Genomic DNA, 19,123 nt, shown 5'->3' on the forward strand with positions numbered 1-19,123 from the left:
AGGGTAACCACCATCCCGACTTCTAGTATTGTATGTTGGCTTTTGCTGGCTTTTGACTTTTACATAAATGGAATCATGCATTATATATTCTTTTGTGTCTGACTTTATCTGTTCAATATTTACATATGAACAAACATGTTCACATATGTGTGAGTTCATCCATAGTGTTGTGAGTAGTTGAGTTCATTCATTCATTTTTTTTTCTAAGATTTTTTTTTGATGTGAACTATTTTTTTAAAGAAGTCTTTATTGAGTCTGTTACAGTATTGCTTTTGTTTTATGTTTTGGTTTTTTGGCTGCAAGGCACGTGGGATCTTAGCTCCCTGACCAGGGGTCGAACCTGCACCCCCTGCACTGGAAAGCAAAGTCTTAACCACTGGACCGCCAGGGAAGTCCCAGAGTTCATTCATTCTTATTGCTGAGAATTCCATTGTATATTATATGTCAGTTTACTGATTCATTCTAGTATTGATGGGTATTTGGGTAATTACTAATTTCTGGCTATAATGAACAGTGATGCTATGTATATTCTAGTGTATATCTTTTGGTAAATACATGTCCACATATATTTGGTATATATTTAGAAGTAGACTTGCTTGTTCTTATTTTAAAATCAATATTGTACTTCCGTAAGAACTTTGTGAAAATTAAATCATTTTACTCCATTAGGAAATGAGCCTATCACATATGGCCTTGCGTACATAATGAGATACAAAAAGACTGGTGAGCAATCCACTTCTGCATGTTTTGTTATATGTTATCTTGGACTGCTTGGTTTGCACCTCTTGTGGATGGTTGCTAGTCCATGGGGAGAACTCTATTTGCTAGGACACACATATTGCTAGTAGGTAAATGACAATTACCCGGAAAATAAAAATAAATGATAATGGATGGCTAAAGGAATAAGCAAAATATACTCAGAGTTTAGATACAGGTAATCACAGTTCATTTCCCTCAGTTCTATTCAAGTGGATTGATAACATCACCAATGGCAGATCTTTGGGACTTATCTATGAGGCTAGTGTCATAAAAAACTATTTAAGAATCTGATATCACAAATAGAGACGGCTTTAAATAAACCCATGCACTTATGGTCAATTAATTTACAACAAAGAGGCAAGAATATACAATTGAGAAAAGGCAGTCTCTTCAATAAATGGTGCTGGGAAAAATGGACAGCTACATGTAAAATAACGAAATTAGAACATTCTCTAACACCATATACAAAAATAAACTCAAAATGAATTAAAGACCTAAATGTAAGACCAGATACTATAAAACTCCTAGAGGAAAACATAGGCAGAACACTCTTTGACATAAATTGCAGCAAGATTTTTTTGGATCCTCCTACAGTAATGGAAACAAAAGCAAAATAAACAAATGGGACCTAATTAAACTTAAGAGCTTTTGCACAGCAAAAGAAACTAAATAAAACAAAAAGACAACCTACTGAATGGGAGAAAATATTTGCAAACAATGCAACCAACAAGGGATTAATTTCCGAAATATACAAACAGCTTATACAGCTCAATATCAAAAAGCAAACAACCCAATAAAAACATGGGCAGAAGATCTAAAGAGACAATTTCTCCAAAGACGACATTCAGGTGGCCAACAGGAACATGAAAAGATGCTCCATATTTCTAATTATTAGAGAAATGCAAATCAAAACTACAATGAGGTATCACCTCACACTGGTCAGAATGGCCACCATCAAAAATTCTATAAATAATAAGTGCTGGAGCGGGTGTGGAGAAAGGGGTACCCTCAGACACTGTTGGTGAGAATATAAATTCGTACAGCTAGTACGAAGAATGGTATGGAGGTTCCTTAAAAAACTAAAAATAGAGTTACCATTTTGATCCAGCAATCCCACTCCTGGGCATATATCCAGAAAAGATGAAAACTCTAATTCAAAAAGATACATGCACCCCAATGTTCACAGCAGCACTATTTACAACAGCCAAGACATGGAAACAACCTAAATGTCCATCAGCAGATGAATGGATAAAGAAGATGTGGTATAATATAAGAAAAAACCAAAACAGAACAAAACAAGAAGATGTGGTACATACATACAATGGAATATAACTCAGCCATAAAAAAGAATGCAATAATGCCATTTGCAGCAACATGGATGGACCTAGAGATAATCATAAGTGAAGTAAGTCAGACAGATAAAGACAAAGATCATATGATATCACTTAAACATGGAATCTAAAAAAATGATACCAAAAAAAGATTAAAAAATGATATAAATAAACTTATTTACAAAACAGAAATAGACTCACAGACACAGAAAAGGGGACATATAAAGGGTTACCAAAGGGTTTCCCAAGGGGTGGGGGAAGGATAAATTAGCAATTTGGGATTAATAGATATACACTACCATATATAAAACAGATAAACAGTAAGGACCTACTGTATAGCACAGGGAACTATAGTCAATATCTTGTAATAACCTATAATGGAAAAGAATCTGAAAAAGAATATACATAATTATCTATATAATATATATATAAAATTCAGATACATATATATATGTATCTGAATTACTTTGCTGTACACCTGAAACACTGTAAATCAACTATACTTGAAAAAAAAAATAAGAGTGGCTTTATTGGAAATATACAGCCTCTAAGAAAGCAAATGCAGGAGCACACTAAACTCATCACAATCATCTAATTCTTACCTTTCAGTAAGAAACTCAAATTTTAGGTGAACCTGTTGAACCACCTTCATATATATAATTATGTGCATGATAATGCATTATGTGCATGATAATGATAACAGTAATGATAATTCACAAATAACCCTATAATCTATGTGACTGAACTTCAAGAATCTATAGTTCAATGTAAAGTTTATTTTTTTAATTTTTATTTATTTTTTAAATTGTTTTGGCCACGCCGCATGGCTTGCGGGATCTTAGTTCCCTGACCAGGGATTGAACCTGGGCCCTCGGCAGTGAAAACACGGAGTTTGAACCAGGGAATTCCCAAATATAAAGTTTAAAAAGGACCAAACAAAATTATATACACAGCATGATCATAACTTTGTGAGAAAAAGCATGTATGGTAAAAAAAAAAAAAATTAGGAGGAAGTAAACCAAAATATAGTCTTTGGGGTAGTGGAATTAAAAGAAATTATTTTTCTGGATGTTTCTAAATTTCAGGAGAGCTATAATATAATCATTTGTAATTCAAACAAACAGAAAACCAACAGAATTGATAGCTCACTGTGTATAAAGCACTCTTCAATACTGATGCTGTAAGGAATAGAAATATATATAAAACATGGTTCTGCTACAGGATCTTGGCTTAATTTGGATTTTCTAAAATGTGATGTAACAGTATTAAGCTTCAGATAAGAGTGGAAAAAAAAAAAAAAGACTGGAGGTCACAATCCCCTCAAGGGAAATTCATACAAATTACCTACCTCATAGCAGTACTGTTGAACTTTATGCAAAACTTTGTTTAGGTCCTTGTTCAGTTGTTCAAGCTCTAGAACAATTGTTGCATATCTCCGCTGAAATTCAATGCCAATGGGCATGGAATATGATTTCTGAGAAGAAAAAAAAAAGTTAGATTTTGATAAATTTTTAACAATGTGATTTCAATTTCCAACAGGACATTGGACTTACTCAAAATAGACTAAAAGTAATTAAAACAGTCTGTACTCAATGTTATACTTCTTAAATGTGATAATGGTATTATTGCTATTTAGGAGATGGTTCTTAGGAGTGTCATGATGCCTGTCATTTACTCTTTTTTTAAAAAAATATATTTATTTATTTATTTTTGGCTGCGTTGGGTCCTTGTTGCTGTGCGCGGGCTTTCTCTAATTGCGGCGAGCGGGGGCTACTCTTTGTTGTGGTGCGCGGGCTTCTCACTGCAGTGGCTTCTCTTGTTGCGGAGCATGGACTCTAGGCATGCAGGCTTCAGTAGTTGTGGCATGCAGGCTCAGTAGTTGTGGCACATGGGCTTAGTTGCCCCGCAGCATGTGGGATCTTCCCAGACCAGGGATCAAATCCGTGTCCCCTGCATTGGCAGGTGGATTCTTAACCACTGCGCCACCAGGGAAGTCCCTGTCATTTACCTTTTAAAAAACAGAGATCGTGTGTGTGTGTGTGTGTGTGTGTGTGTGTGTGTGTGTGTGTGTGTGTGTGTGTCTATATATATATATATATATATATATATAGAGAGAGAGAGAGAGAGAGAGAGAGAGAGAGCACGAGAGAGATTAAATGAAGCAAAATTGTTGAATCTATATATATGTTATATAAATCTTTCAACTTTTTTATAACTTTATCATTTTTAAAAATAAAAAGTTGGTAAAAAATTATATATATTCATTTGAAGTGTTCTAGTTACTAAATCTCAATTGATTCTCCACCTGGAATCAATTCAATATAGCACAATGGATAAAAGCATGGGTGCTAGAATCACATTATATGTTCAAATTCCAACTCCATTATGTACTAGCTGTGTGACCTTAAGCAAGTTCCTTAATTTCTCTGTGCCCCTGTTTCCTCATCTTCAAAATGGGGATACAAGAACATCTACCTAATGAGATTATGGTAAAGATTAAATGAAATAATATATGCCAGTATATTACCTTCCACATAGAAAATGTTCAGTAAATATTAACTCTTATCATCACTGCTATCATTTCATATTTGCTTCCTACCAGTAAGTGTAAATGGACTTGGATTCCATTTCCTTTCCTCTCTTCATAACACCTCCAATAAACTACACTATCCATTCTGCTCCAGTTACAAATGCTGCAATGAGACGTCTTCAGTCAAGCCAAGTTTAACCACACTTCTTTTTTCAGAGGATTTCTGAGAAAGCAGATCATCACGTACCAGGGAAACAAGTACAGTTAAGAAGGGAAAAGTATACCTAGACTGATAGGGATAAATTACTTACACTAGCACTAAATCACAGTATTATAATTGTTTAAGCTAACAGAAACCTTAGAGATCATCTTGTTCAGCCTTGTCATTTTACAGATGAGAAAACTGAAGTCCAGGAAAGTTAAATGCTTTGCTTAACAGCACACACTATTAATAATGTACCAGGCACTGTTCTAGTGTTTAACAGAATCTCACTGAATCCTTACAACCATCCCATGAGAAGGGTACTATAATTATTCCCATTTTACATATGGAGGAATCTGACGTCCATGTACCACAGCCAATAAGTGGTAAGCACACTGGATCTGAAGCTAGACTGCATCAGTCAGAATTCCTCCGGCACTTCTCTAAGAGGTGGGTCAAAAAGGATCTTGCTGTGATTTATGTCAGTGTTCTGCCTATGTTTTCCTCTAATAGTTTGATAGTTTCTGGCCTTACATTTAGGGCTTTAATCCATATTGAGCTTATTTTTGTGTATGGTGCTAGGGAGTGATCTAATCTCATACTTTTACATGTAGCTGTCTAGTTTTCCCAGCACCACTTATTGAAGAGGCTGTCTTTTCTCCACTGCATATTCTTGCCTCCTTTATCAAAGATAAGGTGACCATATGTGTGTGGGTTTATCTCTGGGCTTTCTACCCTGTTCCATTGATCTATATTTCTGTTTTTGTGCCAGTACCACTGTCTTGATTACTGTAGCTTTGCAGTATAGAAGTGGGAATAAAAACAAAGATAAACAAATGGGACCTAATGAAACTTAAAAGCTTTTGCACAGCAAAGCAAATCATAAACAAGACCAAAAGACAACCCTCAGAATGGGAGAAAATATTTGAAAATGAAGCAACTGACAAAGGATTAATCTCCAAAATTTACAAGCAGCTCATGCAGCTCAATAACAAAAAAACAAACAACCCAATCCAAAAATGGGCAGAAGACCTAAACAGACATTTCTCCAAAGAAGATATACAGATTGCCAACAAACACATGAAAGAATGCTCAACATCATTAATCATTAGAGAAATGCAAATCAAAACTACAATGAGAGGGCTTCCCTGGTGGCGCAGTGGTTGAGAGTCCACCTGCCGATGCAGGGGAAACGGGTTTGTGCCCTATTCTGGGAAGATCCCACATGCCGCGGAGCGGCTAGGCCCGTGAGCCATGGCCGCTGAGCCTGTGCGTCCGGAGCCTGTGCTCTGCAACGGGAGAGGCCACGACAGTGAGAGGCCCGCGTACCGCAAAATAAATAAATAAATAAAAAAACTGCAATGAGATATCATCTCACACCAGTCAGAATGGCCATCATCAAAAAATCTAGAAACAATAAATGCTGGAGAGGATGTGGAGAAAAGGGAACACTCTTGCACTGCTGGTGGGGATGTGAATTGGTACAGCCACTATGGAGAACAGTATGCAGGTTCCTAAAAAACTACAAATAGAACTACCATATGACCCAGCAACCCCACTACTGGGCATATACCCTGAGAAAACCATAATTCAAAAAGACTAATGTACCACAATGTTCACTGCAGCTCTATTTACAATAGCCAGGAGATGGAAGCAACCTAAGTGTCCATCATTGGATGAATGCATAAAGAAGATGTGGCACATATATACAATGGAATATTACTCAGCCATAAAAAGAAACGAAATTGAGTTATTTGTAGTGAGGTGGATGGATGTAGAGACTTTCATACAGAGTGAACTAAGTCAGAAAGAGAAAGACAAATACCGTATGCTAACACATATATATGGAATCTAAGAAAAAAAATGTCAGGAAGAACCTAGTTAGTAAGACAGGAATAAAGACACAGACCTACTAGAGAATGGACTTGAGGATATGGGGAGGGTCAAGGGTAAGCTGTGACAAAGTGAGAGAGTGGCATGGACATATATACACTACTAAACATAAAATAGATAGCTAGTGGGAAGCAGCCGTATAGCACAGGGAGATCAGCTCAGTGCTTTGTGACCACCTAGAGGGGTGGGATAGGGAGAGTGGGAGGGAGGGAGACACAAGAGGGAAGAGATATGGGAACATATGTATATGTATAACTGATTCACTTTGTTATAAAGCAGAAACTAACACACCATTGTAAAGCAATTATACTCCAATAAAGATGTTAAAAAAAAAAACAAAAAACAATTCCTCCGCCACTGGGTCTGATGCAGTGAAAGAGAAGGAAGGGAAAGAATGTCAGAAGGAGATTAGGGAAGGGATAAGTCATTTAAAAAATTAATTATTTTGGGGGCTTCCCTGGTGGTGCAGTGGTTGGGAGTCCGCCTGCCAATGCAGGGGACATGGGTTCGTGCCCCGGTCCAGGAAGATCCCACATGCTGCGGAGCGGCTGGGCCCGTGACCCATGGCTGCTGAGCCTGCGCGTTTGGAGCCTGTGCTCCGCGACAGGAGAGGCCACAACAGTGAGAGGCCCGCGTACCACAAAAAATAAATAAATAAATAAATAAATAATTTTTTTTTTATTTTGTAATTATTTTTTAAGCTGAGGTACAACTGACATACATTCTATTAGTTTCATGTGTACAACATAACGATTCTATATTTGTATATATTGCAAAATGATCACTACAATAAGTCAGTTAGCATCCATCACCAGTTACAGAATTTTTTTCTTGTGATGAGAACTTTTAAGATTTACTCTCTTAGCAACTTTCTAATGTGCAGTACAGTATTATTAATAGTTTGGTCTGCAGCTTTCCAGTCACTTTCTCAAGGCATTTTATACACATATATGTATAGCTTTTTTTTTTTTTTTTTTCTGTTTTTGTTTTTGTTTTACGGTAAGTGGGCCTCTCACTGTTGTGGCCTCTCCCGTTGTGGAGCACAGGCTCTGGACGCGCAGGCTCAGCGGCCATGGCTCACGGGCCCAGCCGCTCCGTGGCACGTGGGATCTTCCGAGACCGGGGCAAGAACTCGTGTCCCCTGCATCGGCGGGCAGACTCAACTGCTGCACCACCAGGGAAGCCCTGTATAGCTTTTTATAAAAATGAGATCCTACTATAAATATTATTCCACAATTTGTCCAATTACTTAATGTGTCTTAGAGAGCTTTCCATGTTGATATAGACAGATCTAGCTTGTTGCTTTTAAGAACTACATAGTGTGGGACTTCCCTGGTGGTGCAGTAGTTAAGAATCCGTCTGCCAATGCATGGGACACAGGTTTGAGCCCTGGTCCAGGAAGATCCCACATGCCATGGAGCAACTAAGCCCGTGTACCACAACTACTGAGCCCGTGCTCTAGAGCCCGCGAACCGCAACTACTGAACCCGCATGCCACAACTACTGCAGCCTGCGTGCCTAGAGCCTGTGCTCCCAACAAAGAGAAGCCACTGCAATGGGAAGCCCGCACACTGCAACAAAGAGTAGCCTCTGTTCGCTGCAACTAGAGAAAGCCCATGCATAGCAACGAAGACCCAACACAGCCAAAAAATAAATAAATAAATTTATTAAAAAAAAAAAAAAAAGAACTACATAGTGCTCCAGAAGAATGGCTGTCCCATGATTTATTTAACCACTCCTGTTTAGATGGACATATTGTTTCTACCTTTTTTTTTTTTGCTATTACAAGCAATGCTGCAATAAACATTCTTGTATGCACACCTTTTTGCATATGCACATGAATGTTCATTTGCAATAACTAAAAACAGTAAACAATCCAAATGTCCATTGACAGATGGATAAACAAATTGTGCTACAGCCATACAATGAGATACTACTTAGCAATAAAAAGGAACAATATTGTGCGAACTTTGAAACGTGCAACCAAGAGGGTGAATCAAAACTCATTATACTGATTGAAAAGAGCCAGGCAAAAATAGAGTACATACTGTATGATTCCATTTATATAAAATTCTAGAAAATACAAATGAATTTATAATGATAGAAATTAGATCAGTAGTTGCTGGAGCCTGAAGTAGAGGGAGGAATGGATTACAAAGGGCTTGGGAAATTTGGTGGGGGGAAGCGAGAAGATAGAAATATTTGTTATCTAGCTTGTGGTGATGGTTTCATGGACGCATATGTCTATGTATACACACACAAATATATCCCATCAAATTGTACATTTTAAACAGGTATAGTTTATTGTACATCAGTGATAACCTCAACAAAATGATAATGGGAAAAAGCTACCCAGATCAAACAACAGAACATTGCTAGCACCCCAGAAGCCCTCCACGTGTCACCTTACAATCAATTCTCTTTCATCTCTCTCCAAAGTAACCATTATCCTGACATCAAACATTATAGTTGAGTTTTTGAACTTTATATAAAATACAATCATACAATATATGCAGTCTTTTGTTACTGGCTTCTTTCGGTTAACATTAAGTTTGTGACATTCATCCACACTGTTGTGTATATCTGTAGTTAGTTCATTCATTGCTGTATATTATACCTTTGTAGAAATATGATATATTCACCCATTCTACTGTTCTATTTGTTGTTGGGCATTTGGCCTGCTTCTAGGTTTTGGCCAATGTGAATAGTGCAGCTATGACATTTTGTACTTTGTTCAATTTTAGTAGATAGATCTAAATAGTTTCCCAAAGTGATGGAATAAGAAAGTTCTGGCTGCTTCATATCTTCACCAATCTTTAATACTGTAGTCTTTGAATATTAGCCACTTCAGAGGGTGTGAGTGGTATCTCACTGTGGTATTAATCTGCATTTCTCTGATTACTACTGAGGTTACTACTTTTCAAAAAATTTTTTGCTAATTTGAATATCCTCTTTTTAAAAATATCTGTTCAATTTTCTTTCCTGTCTTCTATTGGGCTGCATATATTTTTCTTATTGACTTAGAGTTCTTTATATATTCTGGATACAAGCTTTTTATCAATTATATGTGCTGTAAATATTTTCTTCCATTTTGTGGCTTGCCTTTTCTTGTAGTTGTATCTTTTGATGAACAAAGGTTTTTAATTTTAATGTAGTTCAATTTATCAATCTTTTCTTTTACGGTTATTGTTTTCTATATTCTATTTATTTCATTAAAAAATTCTTATCCCAAGGTCTTAAAAATATTCCCCTATATTATCTCTAGAAGCTTTATAGTTTTGCCTTTCACATTCAGATCTAAAATGCCAGTCGTCTGGCTATGTTATGAGATTTACCCCCTCCCCATACTGATAACCAACTGATCCAGCACCATTATTTCAAAGGCCTTTCTTTCTTCACTGTTCTGCAGAACAACCTTTGTCATAGATCAAGTGTCTGTACACGTGCAAGTCTATTACTGGGCTCTGTATTCTGTTCCATGGTCTTTTTGCCCATGTTGTGCCAGTAGCACACAGTCTTCAATAACTCTAGTTTTGTAATAAGTCTTGATATCCAAGAGTAAGTCATCCTACCTTATTGCAGTTCCACATAAATTTTAGAATCAGCTTGTCAATTTGAACGCACTTATACACACACACACACACACACACACACACAGAGGTGGGATTTTGATTGAGATTACATTCAATCTATGGATAAATTTGGTGGAAATTGACCCCTTTACAAAAGATAGTGTCTGAAATCATGAATATGAATATCTCGCTTTTTATTTAGGTCTTCTTTAATTTCTCTCAACATTTAATAGTTTTCTATATAGAAGTTTAATATATCTTACGCTATATTTATATCAAGGTATGTAGTTTTAAATGGTATTTTTGAAATTTCATTTTATAACTGCTTATTGCTGATATATAGAAACACAACTGCTTAAATAAAAAAACTGACCTTGAATGTAGCAACTTTGCTAAACTCACTTATTAATTCTAATAATTTATCTGCAGATTCTTTTACATTTTCTAGGTACACAACCACATTATCTGTGGATAAAACGGTTTTATTTCTTCCTTTCCAATCTTTATAGCTCTTACGTCATTTTCTTCCTTTGTTACACTGGCTAGGCCCTCCTGTGTACTACTGAATAAAAACTGCGATAGTAGGCCTCCTTATCTCATTCCCAATCTTAAAGAGAAGGTTTTAACACTCACTAATAAGTATGATATTGGGAATTCCCTGGTGGTGCAGTGGTTAAGAATCTGCCTGCTAATGCAGGGGACACGGGTTCGAGCCCTGGTCCGGGAAGATCCCACGCGCTGCAGAGCAACTAAGCCCATGCACCACAACTTCTGAGCCTGTGCTCTAGAGCTTGCGAGCCATAACTACTGAAGCTCGCGTGCCTAAAGCCCGTGCTCCGCAACAAGAGAAGCCACCGCAATGAGAAGCCTGCACACCACAACGAAGAGTAGTCCCTGCTCGCCACAACTAGAGAAAGCCCGCGAGCAGCAACAAAGACCCAACAGCCAAACAAACAAACAAAAACCCTGTACCTGAATGTTCATAGTCACCTTATTCATAATAGCCAGTGTGGAAGCAATCCAAATGTCCCTCAATGATGAATAAATAAATAAAATGTGGTATATCCATACAATGTAACATTATTTGGTAATAAAAAGTACTGGGAATTCCCTGGTCATCCAGTGGTTAGGACTTCACGCTTCCACTGTCAGGAGCTGGGTTCGATCCCTGGTTAGAGAACTAAGATCCCACCCACAAGCTGCACAGCCAATAAAAAAAAAAAAAGTACTAATACCTGTTACAACATGGATGAGCCTTCAAAACATTATGCTATGTAAAAGAATACAGTCACAAATGATCACATTTACATTAAATGTCCAGAATAGGGGGACAGAAATTAGATTAGTGATTGCCTAGGTTTGGGGTGGGGGGGTGGTTAGAGGTGAAATGAGGAAAAAATACAGGGTTTCTTTTTTGGGATAATGAAAATGTTTTAAATTGATTATGATGATGCCTGCACAACCTGTGAACTGAACTGTAAACTAAACACCACGGAACTGTCCACTTACTGTAAATGGGTGAATTGTATGGTATGTGAATAATACCTCAATAAGGCTGTTATTTTAAAAACCTGCCCTTTTAAATAAGTTACTATAATTAAGCGTGGTTTCCTATCAATCCCTCCTATATAATCAGCTAATGTGCTTTAGGTCAGGGGTCCCCAACCCTCAGGCCATGGACTGGTACTGGTCCGTGGCCTGTTAGGAACCAGGCTGCACAGCAGTGGTGAGTGGCAGGCACGCGAGCCAAGCTTCATCCTTCATCTGTATTTACAGCCGCTCCCTATTGCTCACATTACCGCCTGAGCTTCGCCTCCTGTCAGATCAGTGGCAGTGTTAGATTCTCATAGGAGTGCGAACCCTACTGTGAACTGTGTGCGCAAGGGATCTAGGTTGCACACTGCTTATGAGAATCTAATGCCTGATGATCCGAGGTGGAGCTGAGGTGGTGATGCCAGTGCTGGGGAGCGGCTGCAAATACAGATCATCATTAGCAGAGAGGTTTGACTGCACAGAGACCATAATAAATCAGTTGCTTGCAGACTCATATCAAAACCCTATCAGTGAGTGGCAAGTGAAATCAAGCTCAGGGCTCCCATTGATTCTGCATTATGGTGAGCTGTATAATTATTTAATTATCTATTACAATGTAATAATAGTAGAAAAAGTGTACAATAAATGTAACGTGCTTGAATCATCCTGAGACCATCCCCCGCCCCCCACCCCTGGTCCAGGGAAAAACTGTCTTCCACAAAACCAGTCCCTGGTGCCAAAAAGGTTGGGGACCGCTGCTTTAGGTTGTCACATACAGGTTGAATGTGGCACACAAAATGGACTTTTTTTTTTTCTTGGATGTATTCTACTTTCAGGACTAGTTAACTAGTAAGGAAATTTCTGCAGAGATGCATAATCTCAAAAATAAAAGAGGACTAACAAACATGATATGACAATTCTGACAACATATTCAGGGCAAGAAAACACCAACTTTCACAGTGGTGGATGGAGAGAGGGAAGGAGTACAGAGAACATAGTATTCAGAGTTTTCCAAAGCCACTAATACATGGTTTTAAAAATGGTTAAGACAGAACTCTCAGGGATATCCCCTTTTCCACTCTTGAATTATTATTAATGTCCATGTATGACAAGTCAAATTTCCAAAGTGGAAAAGCAATTATTAGATACTGAGACTGCTAGTTCAATATCTAATAGTGTTGAGGCAATTCAAATCTATTTTAATAAATTCCACATGCACTATTAATTTCTATGTGGATGCTTTGTATATGTATTTAAAAAATATTTTAATAATCCAAAATAGAAAAGGCATATTGAAGTCAATAAGCTTAGACAAACTTTCACTGACTTTAACATACTACGTAATCTGGACAAGAAAAGGTAGTTCAAAGCTTTAACTCTGAATGAACTTGATAAAAACTTCTCAGGTGTATGGCTGAGAAATTTGTCCTTGTTGTATCATAAAAGTGACTAAATATTTTAAAATCATTTTCCTCCCTTTGCTTTACAAATTGAAAGTCTGAACATCTAATTTCGTATTTTGACAACTGCGGCTGTAGTTTGCTTTTGCTGAGTAAAGTATTAGATAAACAATTAAGTTTTCCAAAATTAAAGGAGACTTTATCAGACCAATGTTCCATTTTTTAAATAAATTCCATCAGAAAATATACTGGACAAAGTAGTATGTCCAGTTCTTTGAGATGAAAAATAGTGAACTACTCAGGTCATTTTGGTAAAAACAGAACAGAAATTAGCTAGCAGCTTCAAAATTAATTTAAATTAATTAAATTAAATTAAATATTTGTTAGGGCAGAGGCTGGGTAGGGATAGGGTAGATAAAATTACTCCTAGTCAGTGCTAAAATCACTTGGGATTAACGTAAATATTAAATTAGTTCAATGTCACTAACCTGATGTGTCACAGAAAATTAGGAAAAAATGTATACCAAGAAAATCTGTAATCCATAAATCTGAAAGAATTGCTATACTTCTGAAGGTTTTTTAAAATAATAGTTCTGGATATATTAAAAAAATCTCCTTACAATACCTGGGAGTCTTCCTTCTGCAAAGAAGGAATTAAACTAATTGAATAATCTGTATTCGTCCCTGAAATACTCTGCAAAATTCCAACTCACAAATAATATACAAAACAGAATAAATAATAGGTATGTTAAGATTAAAGGATATAACTTGATTTTTACTACCTCTACAAGGCTGCACATATATTACATCAACATAATAGAAATGGCATAGTCTCTGAAGATACTTTCCACACTTTATTTACTTTTTAAAACTAATCTCAAATCACATACCACACACCTATTTCCTTTTTGATGATTCCACTTAAACTTAAGGGTATGGTTTGTTAAACAAAGCTTATGAACAAAATAATTATCATGTTTATTGCATGTTATACAAAGGAGCTACTCTGAATAGAAATCCATCCTTCTCCACCATTTGTTTTGTTTTGTTTTGTTTTGTTTTTTTGCGTTATGTGGGCCTCTCACTGTTGTGGCCTCTCCCGTTGCAGAGCACAGGCTCCGGACCCGCAGGCTCAGCGGCCATGGCTCACGGGCGCAGCCGCTCCGCGGCATGTGGGATCTTCCCAGACCGGGGCACGAACCCGTGTCCCCTGCATCGGCAGGTGAACTCTCAACCACTGCGCCACCAGGGAAGCCCCACCATTTGTTTTTAATGAATACAGGTATCAAACAATCCTGAACATACTTCTGATACTACTAGCAGTTAGCAACTCTTCAAAAATCAACACAATTAGCAACAGCATTCATTTTACCTGCTACCTTAAACAATTTAAATTTCAACTCTTTTGCCAAGGAAGCATGTGATTTAGGCTTTTTCTTCTTTTGGAAACAGTTTTATTCTAAAGCATTCTGATATGTCTTCCCTTGATCTTATCCCGTAAACCTGAATTACAGGTTTATGTTTAAATGACAGTGCCTGGATATGAGAAAAAAAATAGAGTGGTACATTTTCCTCCTGTTGTCTGAAAACATAATGAGTGTACATGTTTTAAATATTTTACTAGCAATGAATGACCATATCATGTTAATCAGTTGGAATAGTTTTATTAAATGTTTGAGTGTTTTGCACTGTAATAACGAAGACAGTAAGCTGGAGATCCTCTAAAATCAATTGTTGTCTGTTTGTTCTATGGATGTCTGTGGAAGTTTCATATTTTCTTTGGACATCATTAGACTTCCTAGTTCTTGAAGTAATGTTTTAATGCTATATGAATTATGACATTTTGCTTAACACTGGTATGTTCTGTGAATCTACCATCCCAATGGAAATATTCTACCCATATTAAATTTTCTTGTAAATCTAACTAATGGAGGAGTTTCTGGATATCTAGGTCATTCTAGCTTCCAGGCTTTATATTCTGTTTTCATAATTTGTCTGTGGAGACCATCATCATCTTCGGTGGCTCTAGACTTCAGTTATTTATTTCTGAATGTTAAACTCTCCTTGCATTCCTGGAATAAATCTATTGGCTGTGATGATGTACCTTTTTGTTTTTTTTTTGTTTTTGTTTTGTTATTGCAGTATGTGGGCCTCTCACTGTTGTGGCCTCTCCCGTTACGGAGCACAGGCTCCGGACGCGCAGGCTCAGCGGCCATGGCTCACAGGCCCAGCCGCTCCGCGGCATGTGGGATCTTCCCGGACCGGGGCACGAATCCGTGTCCCCTGCACCGGCAGGTGGACTCTCAACCACTGCGCCACCAGGGAAGCCCTGATGTACCTTTTTAAACATACTAACAAATTCCCATTTTTTAATATTTTATTTAGGATTCTGTCACCTACATTCATGAATGAGATTGGCTAGTAGTTATTCTCTTTTGTCGTATCTTTGTTAAGTTCTGATATCAAATTATTCAAGCATTACAAAATGAATGGGAAAAGGCTCCTTGTTTTTTTCCTATTCTCTAGAAAAAGTTTTTGAAAGTTGATGGTAATGGTAAACACCTGGTTGAATTCACTGGTATGGAAGAATTCATCTGGGGTTGTAGGATCTTTGTGGTCAAGTTTTAAACTACAGATTCATTTATAAGGTAGTGATAGGCTTATTCAGACTTTCTAGTTCTTATTATATCAATGTTAGCAAGTTGTATTTTTCTAGGAATTTGTCTCCATCTCAATTTTCAAACATATTTACAGGTAGCTGTTTATAATATGTATTAGTCTGCTCAGGCTGCTATAACAGAACACCATGGACTGGGTGGCTTAAGTAACAGAAATAAATTTTTTTGTAGTTCTGAAGGCTGTAAGTTCAAGATCAAGGTGCAGGCAGGGATGGTTTCTGATGAGAACTTTCTTCCTGGCTTGTAGATGGCTGTTTTCTCATTGTGCCCTCAGATGGCCTTCCTTCTGTGCACACATGAGAAATCTCTGGTGTCTCTTCCCCTCTTCTTATAAGGACACCAGTCCTATTAATCTGAGCCCCAACCTATGGCCTCATTTAACCCAAATTACCTCCTTAAAGGCCCTATCTCTAAATACAGTCATATTGGGCTTAAGGCATCAACTTCTGAATTTGGAGGGGACAAAATTCAATCACATAAAATTCAATAACACAGTATCCTCTCAAGATCTTATTTATGTCTGTAGGTGATATTGTGATGTCCCCTCTTTCTTTCTTCCGTTTTTTTAAAAAAATTAATTAATTTATTTTTGGCTGCGCTGGGTCTTCGTTGCTGTGTGCGGGCTTTTCTCTAGTTGTGGCGAGTGCGGGCTACTCTTCATTGCGGTGCGCGGGCTTCTCATTGTGGTGGCTTCTCTTGCTGCGGAGCATGGGCTCTAGGTGCATGGTCTTCAATAGTTGTGGCTCGCGGGCTCTAGAGCGCAGGCTCAGTAGTTGTGGCGCACGGGCTTAGTTGCTCTGCTGCATGTGGGATCTTCCTGGACCAGGGCTCAAACCCATGTCCCCTGCATTGGCAGGTGGATTCTTAACCACTGCAACACCAGGGAAGTCCAGTCCTATTTTAGATTTGTTTTCCTTTTTCTTAAAAAAAATTTATTTATTTATTTTTGGCTGTGTTGGGTCTTTGTTGCTGCATGTGGGCTTTCTCTAGTTGCAGCAAGCGGGCTTTCTCTAGTTGCAGTGAGCGGGGGCTACTCTTCGTTGCGGTGAGCAGGCTTCTCATTGCGGTGGCTTCTCTTGTTGTGGAGCATGGGCTCTAGGCATGTGGGCTTCAGTAGTTGTGGCATGCGGGCTCAGTACTTGTGACTTGCAGGCTCTAGAGCACAGGCTCAGTAGTTGTGGCACACGGGCTTAGCTGCTCTGCGGCGTGTGGGATCTTCCCAGACCAGGGATCGAACCCGTGTCCCCTGCATTGGCAGGAGAAATAACCACTGTACCACCAGGGAAGTCCCTAGGTTTGTTTTCTATTTCATTATTTTTCTCTTTGGATTTAATTTGTTGTTCTTATTCTAACGTCTTGAGATAGGTGCTTAACTTACTGATTTTCCAGTCTTTCTTCAATTTAAACATGTTTTTTATTCTAAAATAGGCATGGCTGCACACCAAGATTTTGATATATAATTTTCAATACCACTAAATTAAAAACATTTTCTATTTCCTGATAATTCATTCTTTGATCTATGGTTTATTTAGCACTGCATTCTCTAATTTTCAAGCATGAGTTTTTTTCTTGGTATCCTTTTGTTATTAACTTCTAAGCTTATTTGCACTGTGATCAGAGAACTTATTCTGGAGAATTCTAATCATTTTGCAATTTGTTGAAATTTGATTTAGGACCAGCATACAATTAATTTTTTTTTTTTTTGCTGTACGCGGGCCTCTCACTGTCGTGGCCTCTCCCATTGTGGAGCACAGGCTCCGGACGTGCAGGCTCAGCGGCCATGGCTCATGGGCCCAGCCGCTCCACGGCATGTGGGATCTTCCTGGACCGGGGCACGAACTCGTGTCCCCTGCATCGACAGGTGGACTCTCAACCACTGCGCCACAAGGGAAGCCCTACAATTGATTTTTGTAAATATTCCATGTGGGCTTGAAAATAATAGGTATCCTGAAGTTGGCAGGTATAATTGTCTACATATGCTAATGAGATCAAGTTTGTTAACTGTGTTTTTCAAGTCTATGTTCTTTTTAAAAAATTTTTATTTATTTATTTTATTTTTAGCTATGTTGGGTCTTCGTTGCTGTGTGCGGGCTTTCTCTAGTTGTGGTAAATGGGGGTTACTCTTTGTTGTGGTGCGCAGGCTTCTCACTGCGGTGGCTTCTGTTGTTGCAGAGCACAGGCTCTAGGCACACGGGCCTCAGTAGTTGTGGCACGCAGGTTCAGTCGCTGCGGCACATGGGCTTAGTTGCTCCGCAGCATGTGGCATGTAATATTCCAAGTAATATTCCATTGTGCCTGTGTGCGCACCAAGTAATATTCCATTGTGCGTGTGTGTGCGCACGCGCACGTATATGTGTACACACATACATACAGACTACATCTTCTTTATCCATTCATCTGTTGATGGACACTTAGGTTGCTTCTGTATCTTGGCTATTGCAAATAATGCTGCTATGAACATTGGAATGCATGTATCTTTTTGAATTATTGTTTTTGTTTTCTTCGAATATATAACCAGGAGTGGAATTGCTGGATCATATGGTAGGAGTTGGGTTTTATTTTTCCTCCAGTCTGGCAATCTTTGCCTTTTATTCAGGAAATTTAGTCTACTTATACTCAATACTATTTATCAATATATTTAGACTTAAATCTACCATCTTACTATTTTCCTTCTATATGTCCCACCTGTTAGGTGTCATTTTTTTCTTTCTTTCCTTGCCTTCTCTTAGACTGAATGAACATTTTATTGTTCCATTCCCTCACCCACCTTCCCCTGATTAGTTTGGTAGTTATTCAACTTTTACTATTATTTTAATAGGTACCTTAGAGATTAAAATGTACATCCTTGATTTATCAAAGTCTATGTGTATACACACCCCTTACTCTGACCAAAAGACAACTGTTGTACTTTTAAATCTTTATATTTTAAATGCCACAAGATACTATTTTATCATTTTATATGGTGTCAGACTAATCTACATATTTATCCTTTTTGTTGTTTTTCATTCCTTTTTTAAACTTCAAGTATCTTAAAAAATAAGTTTTTCTTTCCTGCTTGAAGAAAACCTTTATTATTTTCTTAAGTATAGGTATTCTGGTAACAAATTCTATAATTTGTCTGCAAACGTCCTTATATTAACTTTACCCTTAAAGGAATTTTCACTGGATATAGAACTAGGTTGGCAGTAATTTTGTTTCTGCCCTATAAAGATGTCATTCCATTCT

At 37.8% G+C, this 19,123-nt stretch overlaps 1 protein-coding gene across 1 annotated transcript in view; it reads right to left on the reverse strand.

The window, feature by feature from the left end:
• LIN9 (lin-9 DREAM MuvB core complex component) overlaps positions 1 to 19,123 on the reverse strand; it is a 110,569-nt gene that overhangs the window by 3,595 nt on the left and 87,851 nt on the right. Inside the window, exon 12 of the mRNA XM_027122350.1 lies at positions 3,439 to 3,564. Within this exon, the coding sequence (XP_026978151.1) occupies positions 3,439 to 3,564 (126 nt within the window). The remainder of the gene's footprint in view (positions 1 to 3,438; positions 3,565 to 19,123) is intronic.

The sequence above is a fragment of the Aethalodelphis obliquidens genome, unplaced genomic scaffold, assembly GCF_003676395.1.
Source record: "Aethalodelphis obliquidens isolate GAN/ISIS:26980383/991018 unplaced genomic scaffold, ASM367639v1 scaffold24, whole genome shotgun sequence".
In the NCBI taxonomy this organism is placed as follows: Eukaryota; Metazoa; Chordata; class Mammalia; order Artiodactyla; family Delphinidae; genus Aethalodelphis; species Aethalodelphis obliquidens.